Source organism: Varanus komodoensis, unplaced genomic scaffold (genome assembly GCF_004798865.1).
Source record: "Varanus komodoensis strain SLA01 unplaced genomic scaffold, ASM479886v1 scaffold36, whole genome shotgun sequence".
Lineage (NCBI taxonomy): Eukaryota > Metazoa > Chordata > Lepidosauria > Squamata > Varanidae > Varanus > Varanus komodoensis.
The window spans coordinates 9,858,724-9,881,255 of NW_025335873.1; the positions used below are offsets into that span (position 1 = coordinate 9,858,724).

Below are 22,532 nucleotides of genomic sequence, written 5' to 3' on the forward strand. Positions count from 1 at the left end.
GAGGCCTGGAAGTGGCATCTGGGGAGGGCCAGGAAAACCTGTCCAAAATGCCCAAAATTGGGCCGCGCTGCTGACCCGCAGGTCACGGCCCCGAAAGGGTCTGCAAAGGGCAGGTTGGCCGAATACTTCCAAATTCACAGTGTTGGCTCGGAGGGGTCCCCTGATACCTGCGGTGCATCGGCGCTTCTGCCGGACCCCTGGAAGGGGGGGTCTGGGGAACGCCTGCAAAATCTGTCCAAAATGCCCAAAATCGCCCTGCGACGGCTACCCAGAGAAGCCCGAGGCGGCGTTTGTGTTTGTGAGCGCGGTTTATTCAGGGGAGGGGGGTGCGCAGTGGGGCAGACGTGGCCTGGGGCTCGTGTGGCCGCAGGAGACCGACTCGCGCGGTGAGGGGCGAAAGCGGCGGGCAGCCCCGCGTTCTTGCTCGGAGAAGCTCCTGCTGCGGGGCGAGCGCGAGGTCTGGCTGCTGGAGACTGGGATCCCATCAGCCACTGCAACACAAGAGTAGGACACTGTGGGCAGGTGCCCTCGTATCTGAGGTGTCCCCTGTGGTCCTGCCCCTTAGGCCGGGTCCGGCTTCAGGCCAGCCACAGGCTCTCAGCCCAGCCTACCCTGCAGGGTCGTTGTTGCGGGGAGAAGATTTGGACAGCAGGCGCACAGTGTGTGAGCCCCCTTCGGGGACGGAGCCCTGACAACATGCCGAGGCCAAGCCCGCTCTGACCCCGCACGGTCCCGATCCGTCGGGGGAGGCCGGTGCCCAGCCCCGCGTGGCGAGGAGGGCAGGCCCCGTTCCTGGCCACTCACCTCAGGTGCTGGAGGCAGACGTCTGCAAGGCAAGAGAGAGGCGTGAGCGACGGAGCCCGGGAAGGGGGCGCAGTGGCACGGGTGGGGGGCCCCGGCTCGCCTTGGCCTCTCCGCTCGAGCTGCAGCCGCTGCCCCCCTCGGCTGTGCCCACAGCGCGGAGAAGCGGCCGTGCCGGGGGAGCCCCTGCCGGGCCCCTGAGACCGGGGCGGCTGCCCGCGCTCCAGTCCCAGTGCGCCCCCTCCTGGCCGCCCTTCCTTTGGGCAGCGTCACGTCGGTGGCCCCCGCGGGGCCGGGCACGCTCTCGCGCTGGCTCGGGACAGTTTGGGGGGCAGTGCAGGGGGGCCCGTGGCGACCCCTGCCGGGCCCGGAGAGTTGGAAAGGGAAGGGAGGCCAGCCTGGCGCGCGCACTCACCGGATCGGGGCAGGACGGCCATCAGGTCATCGGTCAGCCCCACCCTGCGGAAGTGTTCCCGGAAGTCGCCCATGACCGCTTCGACCACGCCGGGGTGCCTGGCTGTACCGACGGAAGGGGAGGAAGGGCCCTGTCACGCCTCTGCGGTGTGGCCCGCCGGCCCGGGCCTTTCGTGAGAGTGCAGGACTTTCCTGGGGGCAGGACCAGGTGGCCAGCCCTGCCACTGGGGCTCAGCCCCAGACCGGGCCAGGGCCGGCCACATGCCCGAGCCCCCAGGCCACCGTGTCTGCTCCCCGCTGGACCCCAGCCCCCCTCCCGGCGCCAGAGCGGCAGGGGAGCTCTCCAAGGTCCTGCTTCCTCCGCCGGCTGTAGGTCAGGGCCGGCAGGCCGCGGGGCCCCCCTCCGTTCCTCGGCACCCACCGTAGAGCTGGACGGTGAGGCTGCGCTCCCCCGCGGCTTCCTTGCAGACATAGACGAAGGCGAAGCTGGCGTAGTCCGTGGCCAGCACCCGCAGGTCTTGCCTGGCGCCCTTTTCTGCGGGGAAGCGGGCGAAGCCCATCAGTCTGGCCCGGAGCTGCAGCCCCAAGGCCCGCGGCCCGCCCTCCATCTCTGGCCGTGGAGCCGTGCGGGCCTGCCCCTGAGCGAGCGCCTGGCTGGGCCCCCGGCTGCGGTGAGTGGTGCCTTGAAGAGGCCCTCTGTGCATGCTTCAGGACACTCTGCCCTTTGGAGTTTTTCAGCCCTTGCTCCCCGCTGCCGGAGGCACCCAGGGCAACGAGTTGCGCTTTCGCGCGTTTTGTGCGCACTTTCCATGCTTACCGTCGCTGGTGAAATGCCCGGGCTGCTCCGTCTTCTTAAAGTGCATCTTCACCGTCCGGCATTCCTCAGACCTGGGAAAGGCATCATGGAGAGGAAGAAGAGGGAGGGAGCAGCTCTGGACCACAGAGGAAGGGCCTTGAGCCGCGGGGGCCGTTGTTCCAGGGCCACTGGGCAGCATATTCATGCCGTGTTTCATCCTGAGCTTCTGTGGTGCTGGCACGCCCCCTGCCCCATCCACCGGACCACCGTTCGTTTCCCGGCCTTTTGAAAAGGCCGGCGGTGCTTTCGGCTAAAATCCGCGGGCAGAGTCTGCATGGGCGTCTGCCGGCTTGCCTCGGACCCCTCCAAGTGGCCCCCCAACGGTGCCACGCACCACGCAGCCCGTCCCGCCACGTGCCCTGGCCCTGACCTTGCATGGAAGGGGGGCATGTCTCAGAAGGGGGCCTTCCTCCCCGCCAGTTGTCCTCCCCCCGCATTGTGAGAGCACCCGTCTCTGCTGGGCTGCCCCACGGCGGGGCAGGGACTCACACGGGGAAGCCGGTCAGGATGCTCATATCTCCGTCGGGCAGGGCTGTCACCTTGGCCACCGACGTCTTCATGACCCCCCTCATGCTCTGGAAGGTGGAGCAGTTGGACACGGCCGCCACGACGTGCCACGTCCCTGAGAACTAGAGAGGTCCGGCTCCAGGGGGCGAAGGGCGCAGGGCGGCCCCGCTGCCCCCCGAGAAGGCGCCCCTCGTCAGCGTCCGCAGGCGTGCCCGTTCGAGGCACAGCTTTCGCTCTTTCCCCCCCTGGCGCTCATTTCGACTCCTTCTCCTCGCTTCCCAGTGGATTTTTTTCGGAGCTGGAAAGGGGCATGCTCCTCCAGAGAGAGACACACCCCCCCCCCGCTCACCCCACTCATTCTAGGGTGAAACCCAGGGCCAGAGGGAATGGCGCCTTTTAGATGCAAGTGAGAAATGCGAGCAGGTGACCTGCGGCGTTTGCTTGGAGCGAGGCAAGTTCCTTGCGCATAAACAGAGTTCTCATGCTCCTGTAACTCTGGAGGCTCGGGTGGGGGGGGGGGACTTTGAAAATCCTCGCAGGGGAACCCAAGACCATGTGGCCGCACCATCCAGCCCCATGGGCAGTCACGCCACCCGGGTAGAGCCTGCCGCCGGGGGGCAGCCGGACACCTCCAGAAAGCCAGCTGGAGGCTGTAGCAGCAGCAGCCACAGAGCCTTCCCCAACTGGTGCCCCCCACCATGTGCTGGGCTATCATCCCAGCATTCCCTGGGGACGATGGGAGTTGCAGTCCTACGCCCAGGAGGGCACCAAGAGGGGGAAGGCTGTGGGGAGCCCTTGCCCAGCTCTCCAGCCAGGGAGACGACGCGTCTCCCACAGAGCGGGGCCTGCTTCTCCCACAGCCCCCCGCGCCGTACCTTCTCCACATCGAAGCCCGGCTGCACCGCCACGTCGGCCTGGGCGCAGGACAGGCAGAGCAGGAGCACCAGGAGGCTGAGCGGGCCGGCCCTCATTCTCGCGCTGGCCCCGATCCGTGCGTGCCGGACAGAACCAGTGGGGCAGAGGAAGGTGCTGCGACTGCGGAGGCACCGGCCTTATATCGCTCTGCTCGGGCGCGGCGTGGGCGGGCGCCCAGGGCTTATGCAACCTTTTGGACAGGTGCGACCTGCTATCTGGGCCGGCGGTGTCAGGTATCCCGGAGCCAGCGATAAGCTAAGCGCTGGTCTGTGCCTGGATAGCAGACCCTGGCCCACCCACGGAAGAAAACAGGCCAGGCGAGGGGGGGGGGCGGAGCAAGATCTGCAGGGCCCAAAACGCCCCCAAGGCCTCGGGTGCTTCCGGACTGGCAGTGCAGGAGCAGCCAGCCTGCCTCCTGCCAGATGGCGCTGGCTAAAATCCACCATCCCCACTGGCCGAGGCCCATGGGAGCTGGAGTGCAGAAGCAGCTGGAGGGCAGCGGGTTGCCCCCTTTCCCTCAGCAGCCGACCCACAGGCCCTGGGAGTCCTTCCGCCTTGGGCCTTGCAAAGGGGCAGCGGCGGGGGGGGGGGAACATGGGGGAGGCAAGGTCCCCTTTCCTGGCTCGTACCAACGGCAGGTGGGGCTGCCCCACATGTTGCTTGTTCGGAGAGGGAGCCACGCTCCCCAAGGGAGGGGAGGGTGAGGCCTGTGCCGGCGGGCGAGGTGGGGGCCCGGTGGGGGCAGCGGGCAGTCCTGGTGGGACCGTGGGTGGGTTGGGCTGGGCCACAAGGAGGGCTCGGGGGCAGCCGTACATGAGTCGGGGGGGGGCATCGCTGGGGCCTGTGCCAGGAGGTGCTCCCTGATGCCAGGGAGGGACATCTGCCCCCCCCCCACAGCCAGGAAGGAGGCGGATGGCAAGCTGATCCGCGGTTATCTAAATCCCCTCCTAACCCTCTCCAAATCCCAGCGGGGCGAACAAGGCCCTCTCTCAGGAGCACAAAGCAAACAGTGGATCACTTCCCAGCGCTGCCACGGAAGCGCGGAGTGGGCTGGGGTGCCATGCCTGCTGCAAAGAGCCAAGGGCCCCCTCCACTGAAAATGTGCCCCCCCCCCCCAAGAAGCAGAATCCGGCCCTTGGGCTGAGAGATGCCGCGCGTCGTCGACGCAGAGGGCCAGGGTGGCGCGGGAGCAATGAGCGCAGGGCCAGGCCTCGGGCGACCCGGTTCTGGCCCCTGCCTGCCCGTGGAACCAGCAGGGCGACTGGGCCAGAGATAGATGCTCGGCCTAACCCGCCTCGCAGGGGGGTTGTTGCGGAGGGAAACTTGAGAGCTGGAGGAGGAGGGGAGGAAAGGGGGCGATGCCGGGGCGGGAGGCACACGCGGGCAAGGAGGGGCCGCCTCCAAGCAGAGGTCCCCCAGCAGACATGCCGGCCCATCCCCGCACACGAACGGAGGCGGCGGCACCCCTTCTCCGGCTTACAATTTTATTTTAACTCAGGGGAGGCCTTGCCACACTATTGGGAGAGGAAGACGCACAAGGCTTCTCGGGAGGGCTCGCTACTGCGACTGCGGGGAAATTCAGGGTGGCAGACCAAGGTGCCGAGCGTCCTTCTTCCATCTCGAGATGCGACCCGGGCTGCGGCGCGGGACCTCGGAAAGGAGAGCCAGGGAGGGGGAGGCGGGAGCGCCGGTAAAGGGCCCTGCGCAGATGTGTTCCCCACAGCCGCCCCCGACGCAGCCGAGCCCTTCCCAAGCGGCCCCCTGCCCCCCCCCCCAGCCGGGGGCCCTGCAAGGCAGCTGCCTGCTCCGCGGAGCCCACAGGGAGCACGGAGCCCACGGCCACCGCGGGGCCCTTGGCTTGAGGGGCTTCGAAAGGGGCAGCGGGGGCACCGGCCCACCCTGGTCCCTCCCAGATGTGCTGCATTCCCTGGGGATGATGGGACCGGCAGTGCGCACTCCTGGCCGTCAGTGGCTGTGGGACCCTCTGCCCACTACGCACAGGAGTCCGAAGGGGCTGGACCGCCGCCCTGCCAGCTGACTCACCTACACCGACTCTGGCATGCACTGATCTGCCCGGAGAGAAGACACAGGCGAGGGTCAGGAGAGGCGCTGGGGCACCTGGGGGGGGGGCGCTAGGGGGACCCGGCCCCCGGGATCCCAGCTGTGGGACGAGCTCCCCGAGAGCTCTGCCAGGAGAGCCCGGCTGAGGCTGCTCGGCAAAAGTGCCCCCTCCCGGGCACGAGGCCCAAAGGGGCGCGCAGCAATCACGGGCCAGAGGGGCATCGGCCTGGGGCCCGTGCCAGAAGGAGCACCGTTCCCCTTGGGGGCCACACTGCCACCCACCCACCTCGCCTTGCCCCCCCCGCCCCCCAAGAGCTCCACCCCGGCTCATACCTGTCTGGGGCAGGATCAGGACGTCCTCCGGGGCGAGACCCTCCGCCAAGGCTGCCTGCCGGAACTTCTCCTGCAGCTCAGGCCTCAGCTGCCGGCTCCTCCCTGCAGCCGGACGAGGCGGCCATTGAAGGAGGCCCCAGTGGGCAAGCCGGGAGGGCGGGGGCCCAGTACGCCCAAGCCACTGGGCCCAGCAGGACGGTGTGCCCCCACCGGCAAGACCACACGGCACCCCCTGCTTCCCGTTCACACATTTCCCCAGGCAGCGAGATGCCCGAGCCATTTCGGCAGGACTGCGGGAGCTCTGCGGGCCGAGCAGGCGGCCACTGCACAGGTGCAGCGGAAGAGCACACGGCAGCACCACCCCCTTTGCCCTGGCCTCTGGCAGAAGCCGTGCAGGGCATTTCTGCCAGGCCACAGCCTAGTGAGGTCCCTTGCCCCCTCCACACACATGTGGGGCACAGCCGTGGCTGGGCAGGGCGGGGCCGCTGGGGAGAAAGGGGGCGGCAGGGGGCACGCGTACCGTACAGAGTCACCATGGTGGAAGTCCCTGCGCCCTTGGCGGTCTTGGCCAGCAGCAGTGCGTACTCATGGCGGTTGATGTCCAGCACCTGCACGGTGTGGACGCTTCCTGATCCTGGAATGGGAGCGGGTGTGACGCTCGCCGGCCCCACAGCACCCCCACGGCTGGGCCAAGGGGGCCCAGGGAGCGCCGTGCCAAGCGGGGACGAGCACCCACGGCCCCCGAAGCCCAGCCAGTGCCGTCTCCACGGTGCCGTGGATGCGAACAGCGCAGGGTCGGGGGGGGGGGGGGGGGCGAAAGAGGCGGGCGGCCGGTCAGCAGGGCTGGCGGGGGCCGAGCTCCCAACCTCGTGCCTCACCGAGGGCCCTGCCCGGGACGACGAAGCTCAGCCAGCTGCCTCGGCCCAGCATCGCCGGCTCCGACAACTGGCTGGCGCTGTGCTCCGTGGGGCAGGGTGAGGGAGGGCGGGGGGGGGGGATAGGGCAAGCGGCACGCCTGCCTGCTGAGCCCGCGGCTCCCGGCCCGGCCACAAGGCCCGCCGTGCCCCCAGCCGGCCCAGTGTGGCTGGCGGCGCTCGCTCACGTGGGCTGGTGTAGCTGAAGAGGCCGGGCTGCTCCGTCCGGAGGAAAGAGCTCTTCCGGGTCTCGCACTGGTCCTGCCTGCCGGACACAGAGGGCTGAGCCAGGGATGCGCCAGGGGGCCGCTCTGCCCCACACCGGGGCGGGCCGGCCTCAGGCAAGCTGGCTGTGGGAAGCCAGGTGGGGTTGGGAGCCAGAGGCCCATTGGTCTGGTCGCCCTACCTGGGGTAGGTGTAGGTGACCTCCAGATTCCCGTCTCCGGTGGGGGCCACCACCACGGTGCTCATCTTCATCACGGCCTTCTTCTCCTGGAACCAGGGAGCATCCGAGGCCAAGCCGATGCTGTACCATCCCCCTGAGAACTGCGTGAACAAGACGGGGCTGCAGCGGCCTGGCTGGGGGGGGGGGGCACGGGGGGGGACCCTGTGGCTCCAAGGGCAGGGCGAGGGTGGCTTGTGCTGCAGGTGAGGCTTCCTGGCGGCAGGTGGGGGGGTCTCCCTCGCTGGAGGGATTTAGGCAGAGCTGGGCACCCCGCCAGGGAAACCACAGCAGAGCCTGCCCGAAACAGGGGGCGGGGGGGGGGTCTCCGTGCCGGCGGTGCGTGCCTGCTGCTCCCAGCGGCTCCCCTCCCCTCCCCGCTCGCCAGGTGGACGCCTTCGCGTGCGATTGGGAGCTTCCTCGGCTTGGGAAGGCGGCTGGAAAATGGCCCCGGAGCACCCCAAGGTCCTGCGGCCGCCGCCAGGGGGGTCTCCCCCACCTCCCCTCCCTCCGCAGCCCCCTCGAGGGCAGGCGGGTGGCGAGCGGAGCCGCTCGCGCAAAAGGCCCGGCGGAGGAAACGGCGCACGGGGCGTGCGGAAACGCGGCGGGGGCGCGCCTGCTCTGGGCTCCGCGGGGCTGCACTTTCCGCCACGACGCCGCCGGCGAGCAGCGACGCCGGGACGCCGGGACGCAGGGCCGCGGGAGGGACGCCCGCCCGGTTACCTGTTCCAGCTGGAAGTCCGACTGGGGCCGGACCAGGCCGCCGAGGGCCAGAGCCAGGAAGATGCAGAGGAGCCCCTTCATGTCGGACGCGGCGCGGCTCGGCTCGGCTGCGGGCGGCCCTGTGCGCGACCTGCCTGGAACGGGGCGCGTGTGGGGCTGGGACCCGGCCGGGCAGCTATTTATCCCCACGGGGGGAGCACTGCTCAGCCCTCTCCCCCCCGCCGAGGCCGATTACGCAAGACAGGCAGTGCGTGCAGCGGGGCCAGGGCAGCGGGGATGCCTCCCCCCGTCAGATGACCGCTCCGCCGTGGCCTGGAGCACTGGAACGTTCCAGCCCCCGCGAACATGGCATTCCAGCCGCGGCCCGGGGGGACAGGGCGGTGAGCCAGCGGTGGCAGCGTGCAGGGGGCTGCCTCTTCCAAACCGCCTGCCCTGTGCCAAGACCCGCGCTGGCCCCCCCACAGGCTGATCTGTGAGCAGCCGAGAAAGGGGTTCTGCCGGAGGAGGAGCCGCTCGGAGGCTCGCACCGCGTCCCCACCATGGCCTCGCGCAGAGGGGGAGCATCGGGCACAAGGGGGCTCGGTAGGAGCCCGAGCGAAGGACCGGCGCTGCCAGCTCAGCCCCATCGGGGCTCCGTGGCCCACAAGCAGCCCTGCGAGGGCCCTGCCCCTCTTCGCCAGCACCGGGAGACGGCGCAGCCAGCCAGCCTTGGGGGGCCTGCCTGCCTCTCTGGGCAAAGCATGTCGGAGGGGCCTTAATGGAGTGTCTGGCCCCTTCGGACTGGGCCTGGAATGGTGCAGTGGCGTTAAACTGGGAAGGGCAGGCGCTGGCCACGGTGGCCTGGGCCGACCCTTCCAGGAGAGCCACGCTGGCAGCCCCGTGAGCAGGTCTTCCGCCGTGCATTGGAGCCTGCGGTGCCCAGGCTGTCCCAGAAACACTTTGCACAATAGCAGAGAGTCCTTGTCCAGTACAATGTGACAGGCAGAAGCTCAACAGGCGCAGCTTCACCCTTCCCCAGAAGTGATGTCTGGGAACTTCTACTTGCAAATGCTCCACATCTTTCTTTGCAAGAAGCCGTAACTGGCAGCTGGTGACAAACAGCTTTGGGGGTTAACAGCGAGGGCCAACCCAACCCTTTCTGCCTTCAGGGGTTGGCACTTTACAGCTTGGCTTTGAAGAACCAGTGGGCTTTTATGGCCCTTTGGAATTGTGGGAAAGAATCCCCGATCTCATCCAACCGGCACACGTGCCCCATCTTGCAGCGCCGCTTTGGAGTTGCCTTCCCTCCGTGGGGGCTTGGCACGCGTCCTAATCGAATCCCATTCCATTGCTGTCAGCCCAGAGTTCAGGTCGATCCAGTTTTATCCCCACCGAGCACCTCCATGCCCTTCAGGGCTCTCGTCTTCTGGCAGGAGGAGAGCTTGTCTTCCAGCCCCTTTCGCACTGGGGGCTTCCTTGGAGCAGAGTTCCTCGCTGCCTTTCTCTCCGCAGAAAGGATAACATCAGCCCATGCAAATGCCCGAGTTTGCCCCCGCCCGAAAGGTGCGCCTCCCTGCGCATCCTGATCTGCACGCATGCCCAGCCCGCCAGGAAACGGCCCGGTGCATAGTTAGACAGGAAAGCAACCCTACAGCTTCCAAGCACCCCCCAGCGGCCGAGAATGGCTGCCTCTCAGCCTACTAAGAGGTGGTAGTGAGGAAAAATTCCCCGACAGATGCACAGTTCAACAGGTGCAGCTTCAAAAGATGCATCTCTGGAAGCTGCTATGATTGGAAGAGACTGGTGATTCTTTCCCGGTTAGGGGCTTCCCTGTTGGACACGCTGAGGCTCGGCGCAAAGCCCCCGACAGTGCAAGGCCCGCGGTTCCGTGGGGTAAACAAACATGTGCAAACAGACCGAGCGGGGATGAGCAAATAAATGAGGCTTTGCTAACACGCACACTCTGCAGGGGAGGCTCAGCACAGACCCACAAAGCTGCCAGCTCAGCACAAGCCCCGGTGCTCCGGAACATTCCAGCCCCGAAGCAAGGGGCGGCGGGAGCACCTGACTTCCCTGCAGCGGGTGAAAGCTGTGCGGGCGGGGAGGGGCGCATTCCTTTCTTCCCTCTCCCATTTCCAAAGCCCTGTGGAGAGGAGGCCTTCCTGAGAACCCCAGTGCCTGGGAGCGAGCGAGGGGAGGTGCAGAGGGCACCAGGTTGGGGAATGGTGGACTGCGGAAAGGAAGCCGAGTGCGATCGGAAAGGCAGAGCAGGTGGGAAGTCCGTTCTGCATCTCCCTACCCCGTCTGGAGCCTCCGTTTCAGGACCGCTGAGTGGGGTGCCCTCCGCCTCGGGGGTTCATTGCATTTTGGCTGCAAAGCACGATTTTGGCCGCCAGCTAGAATCTGATTGTGCGTCTTGCAAAGTGGCCAGGCCAGTGCAAGTCCAAACACGGGCCCCCCCGGATGCATCTGCCCCCCGCAAAGCTAACTCGCGCTTGGCAGTGCGGCTCAGATCCTCTCTTCCCACCAGGCCCCCCCAAAGCGTCACCTGCCCCTTCCTGGGCCTTGAGAAGCCCTGCCAGATGGGGCCTGCTGAGCCGAGGGCAGCTTTTGCTGGCCCCCTAAGCTTTGCAAGCCGTCCCAGGTTCTGTTCCGGTCCAGGGTGGCCACACCATCCTCCTCCAGACTAGTGCTCTACCACTGTGTCGGACTACAACTCCCATCAACCTGACGCATCACAGGCAGAAGGCCGCTGGTACGTAAGATGGAAACCAACCATCTTGTGCGGCACGGCAACCCACACCAACTTTTCTCTCTCTCTCTCTCAAGCATTTGAACACTTCTTGAATCCACTTTATTGGTGAGGCCGGCAGGTCTTGGGTGTCCGCGTGAGGAAGGGCCAGACGGGGCAGAGGGTGCGCCATCCCGCACGGGCCTCTTCACATCCTCCCGGTATACTTGGTGTCTGCACAGAGGAAAGGGAGGTTGGGGAGCCGCACGGCCTGTCTCCCCGCCAGGCCGGCTCTGCAGCCCGTGGCGGCCTTTCAGCAGCTGCTTTCGGTGAGGCTTCCCGCCTGCTTTTCCTAATCATGTTCATGAGCAGCGAGCAAAGAGGAGAGAGCAGCGCCCTCAGCGCTCCCTAGGACTCTGCGTGCCTTCAGACCTACTCCCACCATCATAAGGGCGAGCAGTTCAATTGTGCGTGCTTTCGAAAGACTGCTCCGTCGTGCCAGCCTCCGCCAAAAGGAAAACAAGCTGCAACCTGGAGGGCCAGGACTGTCTGGCTGTGGACTCTCCTGAGCCACGGAGAGCCCGTTTGCACCGCTGCAAAACAGCCACTCAATTTGCCCAAAAGAGCAAACTGCGCACATAGCCCTGTTTCCGCGGCCAGTGGAGCTGGAAGAGCGATGCACAGGCATGAACTCACCATCCAGCAAGTGGAACTGGTCGGCCGAGTCACAGAAGCCTGCAGGGTGGGAGCAAAACAGGGTGAATCAGGAAAGGGTCTCCCTCGTGCTGCCAGGGGGCCGCTCAGTTCCCGCCTGAGCCACCTGAGAGACTCTGGCTCCTTCCCCGATCCTTGGACCTGGAGGCGCGGGGGCTGAGTCGGGCGCCTTGGCACGCCAAGCGGGGGCTCCGGCAAGGCGTGCGTGTGCCCCACGTGCCTTGCAGGCACCGGCGGCATCCACAGCTCACCGTAGACGGGGAAGTAGAAGATCGAGTCCTCATTCATGCCCACGGCGGCCACGCGCTGCTCGAAGGTGGCCATGACAGCGTCGCTGACCCGGACGGCTCGCCCTGCCAGAGACGACACGGAGAGGCACTGCCCTCGCTGCTGGCCCGCTTTCCAAAACCTCCACCCTCGGCAGCTCCTTGGAGGGCAGAGACCGCTCTGCCCTTGGCTGGGGTGTGATCAGAAATAACCACCCGGCAGAGCCGCGTTTGCCCAGAGGCTGCCGCCACCGCCTTTCTGGCCAGGACAGAAGGCACCCCCCGCCCTCCTCCAGCCACGCCTGGCTCACAGGCAGCCCTGCAGCCGCATCGCTCGGCCCTGGGCCCCGTGCATCAAGCGTTCCCACCATAAAGCTTTGCCGAGATCTTGCGGTCCTTCTGGTAGTACAGGATGGCATAGCTGCTGTAGTCCGTCTGCACCACCACGTCGACCAGCTTCCTGCGGCCTGCCGGGGAAGCACAGGGACCGGGGGAGCCCGCTGTTGGCCCAGAGGAGCTGTGCCCCCCCTGCCCCGGCACCGCGGCCAAGGCACCCACCAATTTACCCCACCCTCCCTAAATGATGGTGCTCAAATGCAGGAAACTGTGGGTGGCCAGGAACAGACCCCGTGGGCAGGAGGATGGGACGTTCCTAGCAAATCTCCTTTTGTTCTGAAATGTCCTTCACAACGTGCACCGGAAGGCGGATCTCAGGGCTGCAGGAGAGGAAGCCCTGGCAGGCCCACCAGCCCGAGGCCAGCCAACCTCCCCACACAGCTCAAGAGGTGCCCTGGCCCAGCCCAGGGCAACCCGGGCCCCTCCATGCAGGGACGGCAACACCGGTCTGCTTTCTGCTGTTGCTGCATGGATTACAGAGCGATGGACCAGCAAATAATACGCCTGCAGGAAAGCTCAGCATTGCCCCCGGATCTGGCATAGCCTCCAACAGGGGCCCTGCAAGAGGGCAGCTGAGGGTGCCCCCCCTTTCGGAAGAGCCCCCCCCCCATGTCCCAGGGGGTACCTTTCAGCTGGAACCGGCCCGGAGTCTTGGTGGGGAAGTACATTTGCTTGATGTTCCAGCAGTGGCCGTCCCTGCGGAGGCGGAGAAAGAGGCGCAGCGCTGAAGACGGGGGGGCCGGCCGGGGCCACCCTGCAGAGGGCACTGCCAAGAGCAGCCTCCACCAGCCCACCAGCGGGGCGCCAGCAACTGCGGGCCGACACATCCGAGGGCATCCACTCTGCTGCTGTTGAAGTGCCCGTCTAGCTGCTACCATTTACAGGTATCCGATCTATCAATCGGACAGGTGGCTTTATATTGTAGGAACTCAAAATAGAAAAAAGATCCTTAAAAATGCAGCTAGTGTTGACACAGACAAAGTCCAAGGGGATAGACCCAAACAGCGGGGGGGGGGGGAGATTTTTTGTTTCCTTGTTTGTCTTGTTAATCCGTTACAGCTTTGATCAAGCTTTATTGAGCTCCGAGAGCCACCGGGGTGCTCCCCCCCCCCACGCACAAGACCAGGGCTGAGCAGCACCCGCCTCGGCCATACTCACAGTGGGCGGAAGGTGTCCACCAGCAAGCCCGCGGGAAGGGCCCGGGTGCTGGGCACGGAGACCACGATGTTTGTGGCTTCGAGGTTGTCGCTGTTCTCGCTCAGGTGGGCGCACCGGGCAGCCACGCTGACCAGGAACCATTTGCCTGCAAACTGGCGGGGAAGAGAGGCTGTCGCTTCGCAAGCCCAGCCAGTCCCAAGAGCAACCAGGAAGGCGGCCTGCGGAATCCCAAGGCGGCCCACAGAGGAGGGTCCCGGCTCGGAAGGCGCTCGAGCAGCTGTTGAGGGGAGGAAGGGACACCCTTCCCAAGTCCTCCAGGTGCCATTCTTCGAACACCTGAGGCAAGCCGGTGGCCACACTCTCCCGCCAGATGGCAAGGCGCTGGGGTGACCGGCAAAGCCAGCGTGGGGACAGTGGGACAAGGGCCGGGGCGTCCGCTGATTCCAGATCCAGCCCTTCCACATGTCCGTTCATTCCATTTTTAGATCATCCCAAAGCCCAAGCGTTTGCAGTCCATAAAAGGATGCAGTAAAACGCCAGGGAAATTCCCCAAAATACGGCAACGTAAACACCACTTAAAAACAGCTACCCCAACACGCAACTCCGAACAGGCCCACAGGCACCGGGAATGGCCATTCCACACAAGCCACTGGCCCTCCTTGTGTGCCTTTACATGCCTCAGCGCCCCCCCCCCCCCCCCACATCCAGCCCTCCTGGGGCGTCGAGACCAGCGATCTCGCTTTCCCTGCGCACTGGGACACGCGCCCCTCCGGCTGCCCCCGGGTGCCTCACCTGGGCAGCGTCGAAGTTCTCCTGGGCCCTGATCTTGTCGATGGGGTTCTCCGGAGGCGGCCGCTTCCTGGGGCGCCGGGTGCCGGCAGGAGAAGCCAGCAGCAGCAGCAGCAGCGGCAGGAGGAATGCGCTGGGCGCCATGGCTGAAGGGCAGTGGCTGGCAGACCCAGGGCCAGCGATGAATCAGCCCAGCGAACCTTTGGACCGGGCTGAAGGTCAGCGTCACAGAAGCAGGTCCCAGGTCACTTCAGAAGTTGTGACCGGCACACAATCCCAGGAGGGACCCAGGCCCAAAGCACACACAAAACTCCGGCTGCCCTTTCCCAGCCGCTGTGCCCTTGGATGCGCTGTTTGGGCCGAGCTTTGCTTCTGCCTTCTGTCCTTGCAATGCGGCCGCGAGGGGGATGAGCCAGCCCTGTGCACGCCGGTGGCCCCCCCGGATCGGGGCTGCGAGGCCCCGGCAGGCGCCTTCCGACCTCTGCGGGCTCCATGCAGCGATCCACGCAGCGGGCGATGGAAAGGATGAGGGCAGCAGGTGGAAGCGTGACCCAGGTAAGACAGAGGTGTGGTCGACAGGCGAGTCCTCTGCCCAGGTGGGTCAGACCCGTCCTGTCCTGGAGGGGGTTTGGGTGTGCTGCTGGACCCAGAGCCGTCTGGAGTGCCAGTGGGATCCGTGGCCAGGAGCACCTGGGCAGGCAGAACCGAGCAGCCCGCGCCCGTGCCCTGGCAACCCCACATCTGGACAACTGCAGCATGTGCCTGCTGGGGCTGGCCTTGATATGGTCCAGATACTTCAGCTGGTTCAGGGCAGGACTGCTCGCCCTAAAATGCCAGCCCTTTATCATCTGCACTCGTTACCGATGGAAGTTTAAAGCGCTCCCTTTGACATATGAAGCCCAAAATGGGTTAAGGCCTGAATGCCTGGAGGAACGTTTCCCCCTGTGCGTGCCCACCCAGACCTGAGCATCTTCCACGGAGGCCCCTCTCCAGGAGCCACCGTGGCCCCCAGCAGCGGGATCGGCTCCCCAGAGGGGTGTGCCCGGGGCCGGCTAAAACACTGCTTCTCAGTGCCAGGCTAAAACCTTGTTTTCCCTGCATTGTAATTGTCAAACAGGGCAACAGTGTTGTGTCACTGTATCCTGCATTTTATACTGTTGCTGGCTGCTGCTTGTTTATATTTGTCCATGTACTTCACTGCGATGGCTTGGAAGGACTTGGGGTGTGTGTCCAGCCGGGTACATTGTCTGCTTGCACTGGGGGTTTTAGTCTTGTTGCAAACCGTTGCGAGCAAAAGAGCGCGTCGGCTCCTTGCGGGTGGAACGCTGCACCAACACTCGAGCTCAGGCTCCCTCGGCCGGAGCTGGCGGCGAGGGGCCGGGCCGGGCCGCCCCCCCCCCCCCGGGGGCTGGGAGCAGCTGATCTGCGCGAGGCAGCGCAGGCGGGACGGCGGAAGCGAGGCGAGCGAGGGGAAGTGACGGAGGCGCGGCGGCCGGGCGGGCGGGCAGCCGGTGGGGAAGGAAGGGAAGGGAAGGGGGTGACGGGGGACAGCGGTGCTTGGATGGGGAGGGCCAGCGGTGGGGGCTTGGGGGACACACGTCCGGGTGAACAGCGGGGCAGGCCAGGGCGGCACGGGAGAGGGCAGGGCCCGCAGCAGGGGAGAGGGGGGCACGGGGGTGGGGGGCCTTGCGGGGGAAGGAGAGGGCTCTGCAGGAGCCAGAGGCACAGGAGGGGGCCGGGGAGGCTCTATGGGGGAAGAGGTGGAGGGAGGGACAGGGGAGCGCATCCCCTGCGGGGGGAGGCAAGGGCCAGCAGGTGCAATGGTCAGGGCACTTGGCTTGGGCTCGGTGCCCCCACAGCCGCCCGTCCGTGGCTGGCCGAATGTGCTTTTATGCCGTTCCAGGCTGCCTAGGGGCCTCAGCAAGCGTAGGCGGCCTATACACACGTCGATAAAGTAAAATAAAATAAAATAGATAACGAAAGTGGCTCACCTCGCAGGAATGCTGTGCCACCCGAGGCCCAGGGGAAGGGCAGGCTAGAGCCTCACCTGTCTCCCCCTCTGGCCTTCCAGGGACCCGGGCAACTGCAGGATGATGAGACCTGGACGGCGCCCCCCGCCTCGGCTCCCCGACAGCGTCCTCATCGAGATCTTCCTGCACTTGGACTACGCGGACGTCCTCTCTGCGGGGCTGGCCTGCCGGCAGTGGCACGCAGTGGCCCAAGACGAGGTCCTCTGGAGAGAGCTCTTCTACAAGTACTACCGGGTCGCTCGGGACGTCCCGCGGCACCCAGGTGGGCCTGCCTCTCCTCTCTCCAGGGGCGGGGGGCTCTGGGCCCCGCCGGGCTCCGGCTGCAGGGGGACGCCCGCGGCAGCCTTGCTCGCTCACCAGGAAGGGCAGGCACTTCTGCTGGGAGCCGGGTTCTGGGGGTGACGGTGCCCGGAGAAGAGGTGGTGCGGCGCCTCCTCCGTCTCCCAAGCGGGGCCCTCCGTCTCCTCGGTGGGGCTTCTTCGGGGCCGGACGGCTGGGCTCGGCAGGGTGCGGGCGGTTGGTTTGCTCTTGAGGAGGAGCCAGGAAATCCCACATGGCGTGCCCCATCTGTCAAGACCTGCTCTGGAAGCCCCCAGGTTCCCCCACACACCCCTCTGGAGTTGGCAGGTCGTTGCTGGAGAGGGTCCTTTTCCGGGGCAGTCCTCGAGCGGCGGCAGGGGCCCTCAGAGAAGCGCGCCAGGCCCTCCGCAACGGCTCAGGCCTGGGACCAGGGTCTGCCCTGCTGTTTCCCTTCATCTCCCCTCCTGATTGTCGTCTTCACCATTATTACGTTTGTGTGGCTTCTGACAACATTCCAGGCCCTTCCGGCGGCTCCGGTGCATTTTCCCCCATGGCTGGAGCATCCCCTTGATGTCTCCTTGTTTCCCTCAGAAGCCGCGTCAGTCCGCTCTTGCTTCTTTTGGTTCTCTGCGAAGCTCTTCCGGGGCGAAATGAGCCCCGGGGGGGGGCAGGGGGGTGTCCGTGCCAGGAGGGCAGCCTCCCAGTGGGCAGCCGGCGCTTGCGTGAGCGGCCCCCTCTCCCGCCCCAGCTGCCTCCTCCTGGTACGGGGAGTTCCAGCGGCTGTTCGACACCATCCCCTGCGTCGAGGCGGAGACTCTGACGGAGCACAGCGACCAGGTCGTGCACCTGAGCTTCTCCCACGACGGCTGCCTGTTCGCCTCCTGCTCCAAGGACTGCACCATCAAGGTGAGGGGGGCGGCCCCACGGGGCAGGTGGCTGGTGCAGGCGGCCTGGACCACGGGCCCCGTTGCCTGGGGGGAGTTTGTGGTCTTGGGGCCCCAAGAGCGGTCCGGGTGGGCTAGGACGGGAAGGGAAAGAACAGCGCAAGGACTGGCGCGGCGGATACAGCAACCCAGAATCCTCTGTGGGCTTTCAGCATTTCAGCAGGCACTGCCCCCCCGTTTCAAACCTGCCTCCACAACCATGAGGGATAGGAACTTGTGTCCTAAAGCAGAAAGAGCACGAGATGAAATATTGCAGCCAGTCCTGCACAGTGCAGACTTTCCACCCCGCCACACTTGATCTGCGGCTGCGGAAATCTCCCCCCCACGACCCTCTACTAAGACAGGGGGGCGTCTGAATTAAAGGGCCTGAAAACCGCCTTGCTCCCGCCCAGGTGTGGCGCAACGACCTGCAGCCCTCCTTGCTGCACAGCGCCAGCCTGAAGGAGTTCAACTGGAGCTACACGCAATTTTCGGAGTTCAACGCAGACGACTCGCTGCTGCTCGTCTCGGGGGTCTTCGCGGGGCCGCACTCCTCCTCCTCGTCCGGCGAGATCGCAGTCATCAGCTTGGGTAAAAAACGGCCTCGCGATTCGGGGCTCCCGGATGCCCGGCCAGAATCCGTCCCGTGGCCGGGCACCGCGGGAAGAGGGCCCCACACCGGCCGGCCCCTCGGCCTGACCCAGCGGGCGCTGCTTCCGCGCAAGCGTGGGCGGACTCGGGGCTCTTCCGGCACGCGGGGACCAGCCTCCTCGCGCGCTGCTGCGGCCCTGCGGCTCAGGCCGGCGGCCAGGTGTGTGGGGGGCCCCCGGTGGGTGGGTGGGCAGCCTGCAGCCTCTCCCCTCCTCCTTCCAGAGGACTTCCAGCTCCTCTCGCGGGTGCACAACAAGCCCGCCGAGGTGTTCGGCTGCTGGCTCAACGAGACCCACCTGATCTCAGGCAACCTGCACCGCATCGGCTACCTCACCTCCTGCTCCGTGCTGTGGCTGAGCAACGCCTTCCAGGTGCCCGGGGGTGGGGGAGGTGGCTGCAGTGGCGGGGGGTGTCCCGGCCTCGGCCTCCTCACCCCCTGCCTCTCTGCTCGCAGGGGATTGAGTCCGAGAACATGAACGTGGTCAAGAGGCTGTTCAAGATCCAGAACCTGAACGCGAGCACCATCCGGGCCGCGATGGTGGTGGATTGCGGCCGCTACGGCCCCCCTGGCCCCCCGCCCGGGCACAAGGAGCCCCCGCAGGGCGAGGCGGCCGCCCCCTGCAGGGTCGTCGACCTCGGCAGCGACAGCGAGGACGAGGAGGAGGAGGGGCGCCCGCAGCGGGTGGCCCGGCAGCCGGGCCCCGAGGACTCCCTGTGGGCAGGGGCCGGAGGCGGGCTGGGCCACCTCCCAACGGACACGCTGGAGGGGCCCGCGCAGCCCGGCGCGACGGAGCTGGAGCTGGAGACGAAGGTGGCCCGGCTGCTGGCGAAGACCAGGACGCGGCCCCCGCAGCCCGACCTGCTCTCCGGGGCGGGCAGCGACAAGAAGTACTTGATCTTCACCACCGGCTGCCTCACCTACCTGCCCCACCAGATCGGTGAGCGGCCTTGGGGCCCGCCCCTGGGATGGGGGCAGAGGCGGCTCTCAAGGGGCAGTGCGGCGGAGCGGGGCAGAACCCATGAGGCCCGGGGCAGCCGGACTCTGGGAAGGAGGCCTTGCCTCGGGGGCTCCCGGGAGCAGGATGCGGTGCTGGAGGGCCGCGTGGGCCAATCCCCGGGGGTCCCAAGACGGCCGGAGGCTCCTCTGCTCAGCTCCGCCTTCTCCCCCCCCCCCCCACATCCTCCTGCAGGGATTAAGCAGATCCTGCCTCACCAGATGACCACCACTGGCCCCGTCCTTGAGGAGGAGAGGAATTCGGATAGGTTCTTCGATTCCCTGGACCACGTCATTGACTTCCATGGGTGCATCATTGGCATGGGCCTCTCCCCCGACCACAGGTGGGCACTCCGCAGCGGCCCAGCGATCCCCCGGCACCGCCTCTTGTGTAGGAAGCACCTGGGAAAGTTAGACCGGCAGCCTAACTCGGAGTGGGGCCATTGTGAGGCTCTGCTGAGACCCCGGGGCAGAACGCCAGCGATGTCAGGAACAGCCCTGGCCTTGCCTGCCTGCCTGCCGCCTCACCAGAGCTGCTGGACACTGACCGGCAGCTCTCCAGGGTTTCCGGAGAGGTGCGGGGATTGACCCGGGATGCTCTGTGGCAAAGCAGCGGCTCTCCCACAGACCAGGGCGCCTGGCAGCATCACCCGCTGCAGCGTTCCCAGGTGGTAGCGCTGGCAAGGACCCTCCCTCTCTGCCCACCTGCCCCCGCGGAGCTGCCGCCGGAGGTTTCCTGGGCTTTCCCTTGCTAGAAAAACAGAGCGAACGGAAATGGCTGGCGACGATCTGCACATAAACCGGGACTGCCCGTTAGAAGCAGAATTTGGCAGGAATTTGTGCCGGGCAGGAGGCCCATGTGGAGGGCGACCCAAGCCTTGCAAATCCCCGGCCCATTCCAAGGGCTGCTGGGCACAGGGCCTCGGGGGGGGGGGCTCTGCAGCTGGACACGCGGGGACGGGGGGCGAGCTGGGCCTCCTGAACGCAAGGCCCGTGCCGGGCCTGGCTCTCCCCAGGCAAGCCCACCGCCGCCACCTACCCGCCCTCCCCAGGTACCTGTACGTGAACAGCCGCGCCTGGCCCCCCGGCTGCGTCGTTTCCGACCCTTTGCGGCCGCCCCCAGCTGCCCGCGAGGTCGACCTCCACGTGCTGGACCTGAAGACCATGACGGAAGCGAAGCGGGTGCTGCGGGCTCACCGGGCCCACGCGCCCCCCGACGAGGGCTTCATATTCCTGGACGTCAGCAAAGATTTCGTGGCCAGGTGAGCTCCTGGGCGCGTGCAGAAGGCAGAGGTGCCCCACGGTCTGGGATGACGGCGCTTCCCTTCCCTCCAGGCGAGGGGGGCGTTCGCCTTCCCCCTCCCTGCATGCCTAGCCAGCTGCTGAAGGGGGCATGCACGCCTGGCGGGAAGGGAGGAGCTCCCTCAAACGGCGTTCCCCAAACACGCACAGCGGGGGCATGGCCCCCTTTTTCAGAAACCCACAGCGCTGCCCTCTCAGCCCAGAAATGCAGCTCTCCAAGCGAATGGGGGAACTAGGCATGTGTATGTGAGCAGTAAACAGAGACCTGTAGGATTAATTCTGAGTTGCCAAATTTTCTTGCCCCGTAATTCAACATCGTTTTGGCTATCGCTGCCGGTCACTTCTGCGCTGAGGACTAGCAGGCTGATGAGTTTGTAACTGCCGGGCTGGGCTGAATGCAGCACTGCTCCTCCGTGAAAAGGCCCCCGTGCGGCCGCCTTTTGACCGTGCCTGTCTCTCGCCTCCTGCGCAGCGGGGCCGAGGATCACCACAGCTACATCTGGGACCGGCACTACGACATCTGCGTGGCCAAGCTGCGGCACGACGATGTGGTCCACTCGGTGGCCTTCAGCCCCGTGGAACAGGAACTGCTGCTGACCGCCGGCGCTGACAGCACCATCAAAGTGTGGCGCTCGCCCCGCATGGCCCGGATCCTGCAGGCCGAGCGGCCCAGGCCGCGACGGCCCCTCCTCTCCTGGGCCACGAACCAGATGCTGTGAGCCCGCTCACCCCGGAGGGCCTCTCCCTCGCCCCAGCTGCCTCGGCCCGCAGGTGCGTCTCCGGCGGTGGCCCAGCGCTCGCCAGCTGCCAACATGGGGCTCCGCCGCCTCCGGCGAGGGCCGAGACCCATCGGGAGAGCCGAGGGCTGGCGAGGAGGCCCGGCCTGCCTTCGCACGACGCTCACCGCTCGGCTCGCGCAGGCCGGCTCCCAGCAGCGTCTCCAGCGGGCCAGGGCAGCCGTGCCGAGGAGCCGCCTGGTGCCTCACGGCAAGCGGCCCGGCCCAGGGAGTGGCTCTCAGAGCAAAGCTTCATGCTGCTCCGACAGCAGCCAGCCACGCACACCCACACCTGGCCCTGCTGCGCTGCCGGGCTGAGAGCACCACCACTGCCTTTTGGAGCGGAGGACGCCACTGCGGCGCGAAGCCGAGCGAGGGCTCCTGGCTGTGCTCCGGCCCGGAAACCTCAGGATAAAACAGAGCCGGGCCGGAGGGGGGCCCAAGCCGGGCTGAGCCCCTTCCTGGCTCCCCACTGGGAGGGCTGCCTTCTGGCCACCCCCTCAGCGGCCGCTTTTCAGCAGCTGGTAGCGCAAGAGGGGCAGGAGGGCAGGTGTGGGGAGGCCCAGACGCTGGTGCCCGAGACCTCCATATGGAAAGCAGCCACCTCCTCCCAGCCCTCCAAGGACGAAAGCACCCAGATTCACCGTTGCATGCTGTGGACTTGCTCCCGAGAGCGCAGGGGGCGGGAGCTTCCTGCAACGCACAGGGCTTGCTCAGCGCCACCCGGCCGCATTAAAGCTTCTCCAAGCACGAGCGGGTTCCCCCTCCTTGGCGCATTTGCGGGGCGGCTGCCGGGAAGCGGCCTGGGGGGCAGGCCGTGCCTCCCCTCCCAGTGGCCCTGCTCGCCACGCATGGGACCGTGGCGGCAGCCGCCTGCAGCGAGGACCCGTGTGGGCTAGCTGGGGCGGGGAGGTGGGCGAGGAGCCCCGGCCCGGAGAAGGCAGGCGGCTCCAAGAGGCAGCTGGGAGGCCCCACACGCCCGCCCAGCCGAGAACGGCGACGGCACTTCCTTTCCTCGGAGACAGGCGAGCCGTCTTCCACATCGCTTTATTAGTTACTGTGATGGTTCCGCACCTGCGCAGGAAGCGCGTTTCCAGGACTCGCCGCGACGGGCTGCTCAGGGCGCGTGGGGCCACTCGCTCGGTGTGGCAGCAGAGGGGCCGAGCTGCCCGGGTGCAGGCAGGCGCGCTCCGCGAGAGCCTGTTCCGCCGAAGCCGAAGGAGCGAGCCCCTGGCCCAGTCTCCCGCCTCCGGGGGCAGAAGGCCCTCCGTGAGGACAGACCCTCGCACTACCCCCGGGCCCCCCGCTGGCCGTGGCGGTGCTTGCGGGCCCCCCGGCCGGGGAGCAGCTGCCCCTCGGGGCCAGGCCGCCTCTCTGGGGACGCTGCCCTGCGGGGCCCCTCACCCGCCCACCCGGGGGAACCTGCCTGTGGCTGGGCTCCCTTGAAACAGCCTCTCCCGCATTCGGCACCCAGAAAAGGCCCCAGCGGGGCCACGGGGCTTCCCGAGTCCCGCCTCCCCTCTGGCTTTAACAAGCGAGTTCTGCCGTGCCGGCGTG

General features: G+C 66.8%; 4 protein-coding genes across 6 annotated transcripts; 1 reads left to right on the plus strand and 3 right to left on the minus strand.

Annotated features, from left to right (window-relative positions):
* Positions 1 to 404: 404 nt before the first annotated feature.
* Positions 405 to 3,549, minus strand: LCN15 (lipocalin 15). The gene is made up of 7 exons (XM_044439745.1): positions 3,454 to 3,549; positions 2,561 to 2,700; positions 2,033 to 2,103; positions 1,637 to 1,750; positions 1,217 to 1,318; positions 805 to 826; positions 405 to 491 (listed from the first exon to the last, which is right to left on the minus strand). Exons 1-7 carry the CDS (start codon positions 3,547 to 3,549, stop codon positions 485 to 487), a joined length of 552 nt encoding a protein of 183 aa, XP_044295680.1. The 3' UTR covers positions 405 to 484.
* Positions 3,550 to 5,070: 1,521 nt separating this feature from the next.
* Positions 5,071 to 8,047, minus strand: LOC123028199 (lipocalin-like). Its single transcript, XM_044439746.1, has 7 exons — positions 7,967 to 8,047; positions 7,208 to 7,380; positions 6,990 to 7,066; positions 6,408 to 6,521; positions 5,888 to 5,989; positions 5,537 to 5,562; positions 5,071 to 5,143 (listed from the first exon to the last, which is right to left on the minus strand). The coding sequence occupies exons 1-6, from the start codon at positions 8,045 to 8,047 to the stop codon at positions 5,537 to 5,539; spliced, it is 573 nt and encodes a 190-aa protein (XP_044295681.1). The 3' UTR covers positions 5,071 to 5,143.
* Positions 8,048 to 10,785: 2,738 nt separating this feature from the next.
* On the minus strand, positions 10,786 to 14,322 carry C8G (complement C8 gamma chain). 2 transcript variants are annotated; one of them, XM_044440045.1, is made up of 7 exons: positions 14,003 to 14,322; positions 13,211 to 13,362; positions 12,678 to 12,748; positions 12,025 to 12,126; positions 11,642 to 11,743; positions 11,373 to 11,411; positions 10,786 to 10,910 (listed from the first exon to the last, which is right to left on the minus strand). In XM_044440045.1, the coding sequence occupies exons 1-7, from the start codon at positions 14,141 to 14,143 to the stop codon at positions 10,885 to 10,887; spliced, it is 633 nt and encodes a 210-aa protein (XP_044295980.1). In that variant the 5' UTR covers positions 14,144 to 14,322; the 3' UTR covers positions 10,786 to 10,884. The 2 variants fall into 2 exon arrangements, with proteins under 2 accessions (XP_044295980.1, XP_044295981.1); XM_044440046.1 differs by having other exon boundaries at positions 12,025 to 12,123; positions 14,003 to 14,318.
* Positions 14,323 to 15,797: 1,475 nt separating this feature from the next.
* Positions 15,798 to 21,728, plus strand: FBXW5 (F-box and WD repeat domain containing 5). 2 transcript variants are annotated; one of them, XM_044440153.1, is made up of 8 exons: positions 15,798 to 16,291; positions 17,078 to 17,235; positions 17,666 to 17,843; positions 18,210 to 18,274; positions 18,358 to 18,841; positions 19,094 to 19,241; positions 19,950 to 20,159; positions 20,672 to 21,728. In XM_044440153.1, the coding sequence occupies exons 1-8, from the start codon at positions 16,090 to 16,092 to the stop codon at positions 20,916 to 20,918; spliced, it is 1,692 nt and encodes a 563-aa protein (XP_044296088.1). In that variant the 5' UTR covers positions 15,798 to 16,089; the 3' UTR covers positions 20,919 to 21,728. The 2 variants fall into 2 exon arrangements, with proteins under 2 accessions (XP_044296088.1, XP_044296087.1); XM_044440152.1 differs by having other exon boundaries at positions 15,799 to 16,291; positions 18,126 to 18,274.
* Positions 21,729 to 22,532: the final 804 nt, after the last annotated feature.

Coding starts and splice junctions, on each gene's coding strand:
- LCN15 (XM_044439745.1), bottom strand. CDS start 3,549: ATGAGGGCCGGCCCGCTCAGCCTCCTGGTGCTCCTGCTCTGCCTGTCC. Junction 2,701..3,453: donor CGGGCTTCGATGTGGAGAAG/GTACGGCGCGGG, acceptor GGACCTCTCTAG/TTCTCAGGGACGTGGCACGT. Junction 1,751..2,032: donor CGGGCATTTCACCAGCGACG/GTAAGCATGGAA, acceptor GCTTCCCCGCAG/AAAAGGGCGCCAGGCAAGAC.
- LOC123028199 (XM_044439746.1), bottom strand. CDS start 8,047: ATGAAGGGGCTCCTCTGCATCTTCCTGGCTCTGGCCCTCGGCGGCCTG. Junction 6,522..6,989: donor CTTCAGCTACACCAGCCCAC/GTGAGCGAGCGC, acceptor CTCCCATTCCAG/GATCAGGAAGCGTCCACACC. Junction 5,990..6,407: donor CACCATGGTGACTCTGTACG/GTACGCGTGCCC, acceptor GTCCGGCTGCAG/GGAGGAGCCGGCAGCTGAGG.
- C8G (XM_044440045.1), bottom strand. CDS start 14,143: ATGGCGCCCAGCGCATTCCTCCTGCCGCTGCTGCTGCTGCTGCTGGCT. Junction 13,363..14,002: donor AGAACTTCGACGCTGCCCAG/GTGAGGCACCCG, acceptor CTTCCCCGCCAG/TTTGCAGGCAAATGGTTCCT. Junction 10,911..11,372: donor CCAGTTCCACTTGCTGGATG/GTGAGTTCATGC, acceptor TCCTCTGTGCAG/ACACCAAGTATACCGGGAGG.
- FBXW5 (XM_044440152.1), top strand. CDS start 16,090: ATGATGAGACCTGGACGGCGCCCCCCGCCTCGGCTCCCCGACAGCGTC. Junction 16,292..17,077: donor GGACGTCCCGCGGCACCCAG/GTGGGCCTGCCT, acceptor CTCCCGCCCCAG/CTGCCTCCTCCTGGTACGGG. Junction 17,844..18,125: donor GATCGCAGTCATCAGCTTGG/GTAAAAAACGGC, acceptor TCCTCCTTCCAG/AGGACTTCCAGCTCCTCTCG.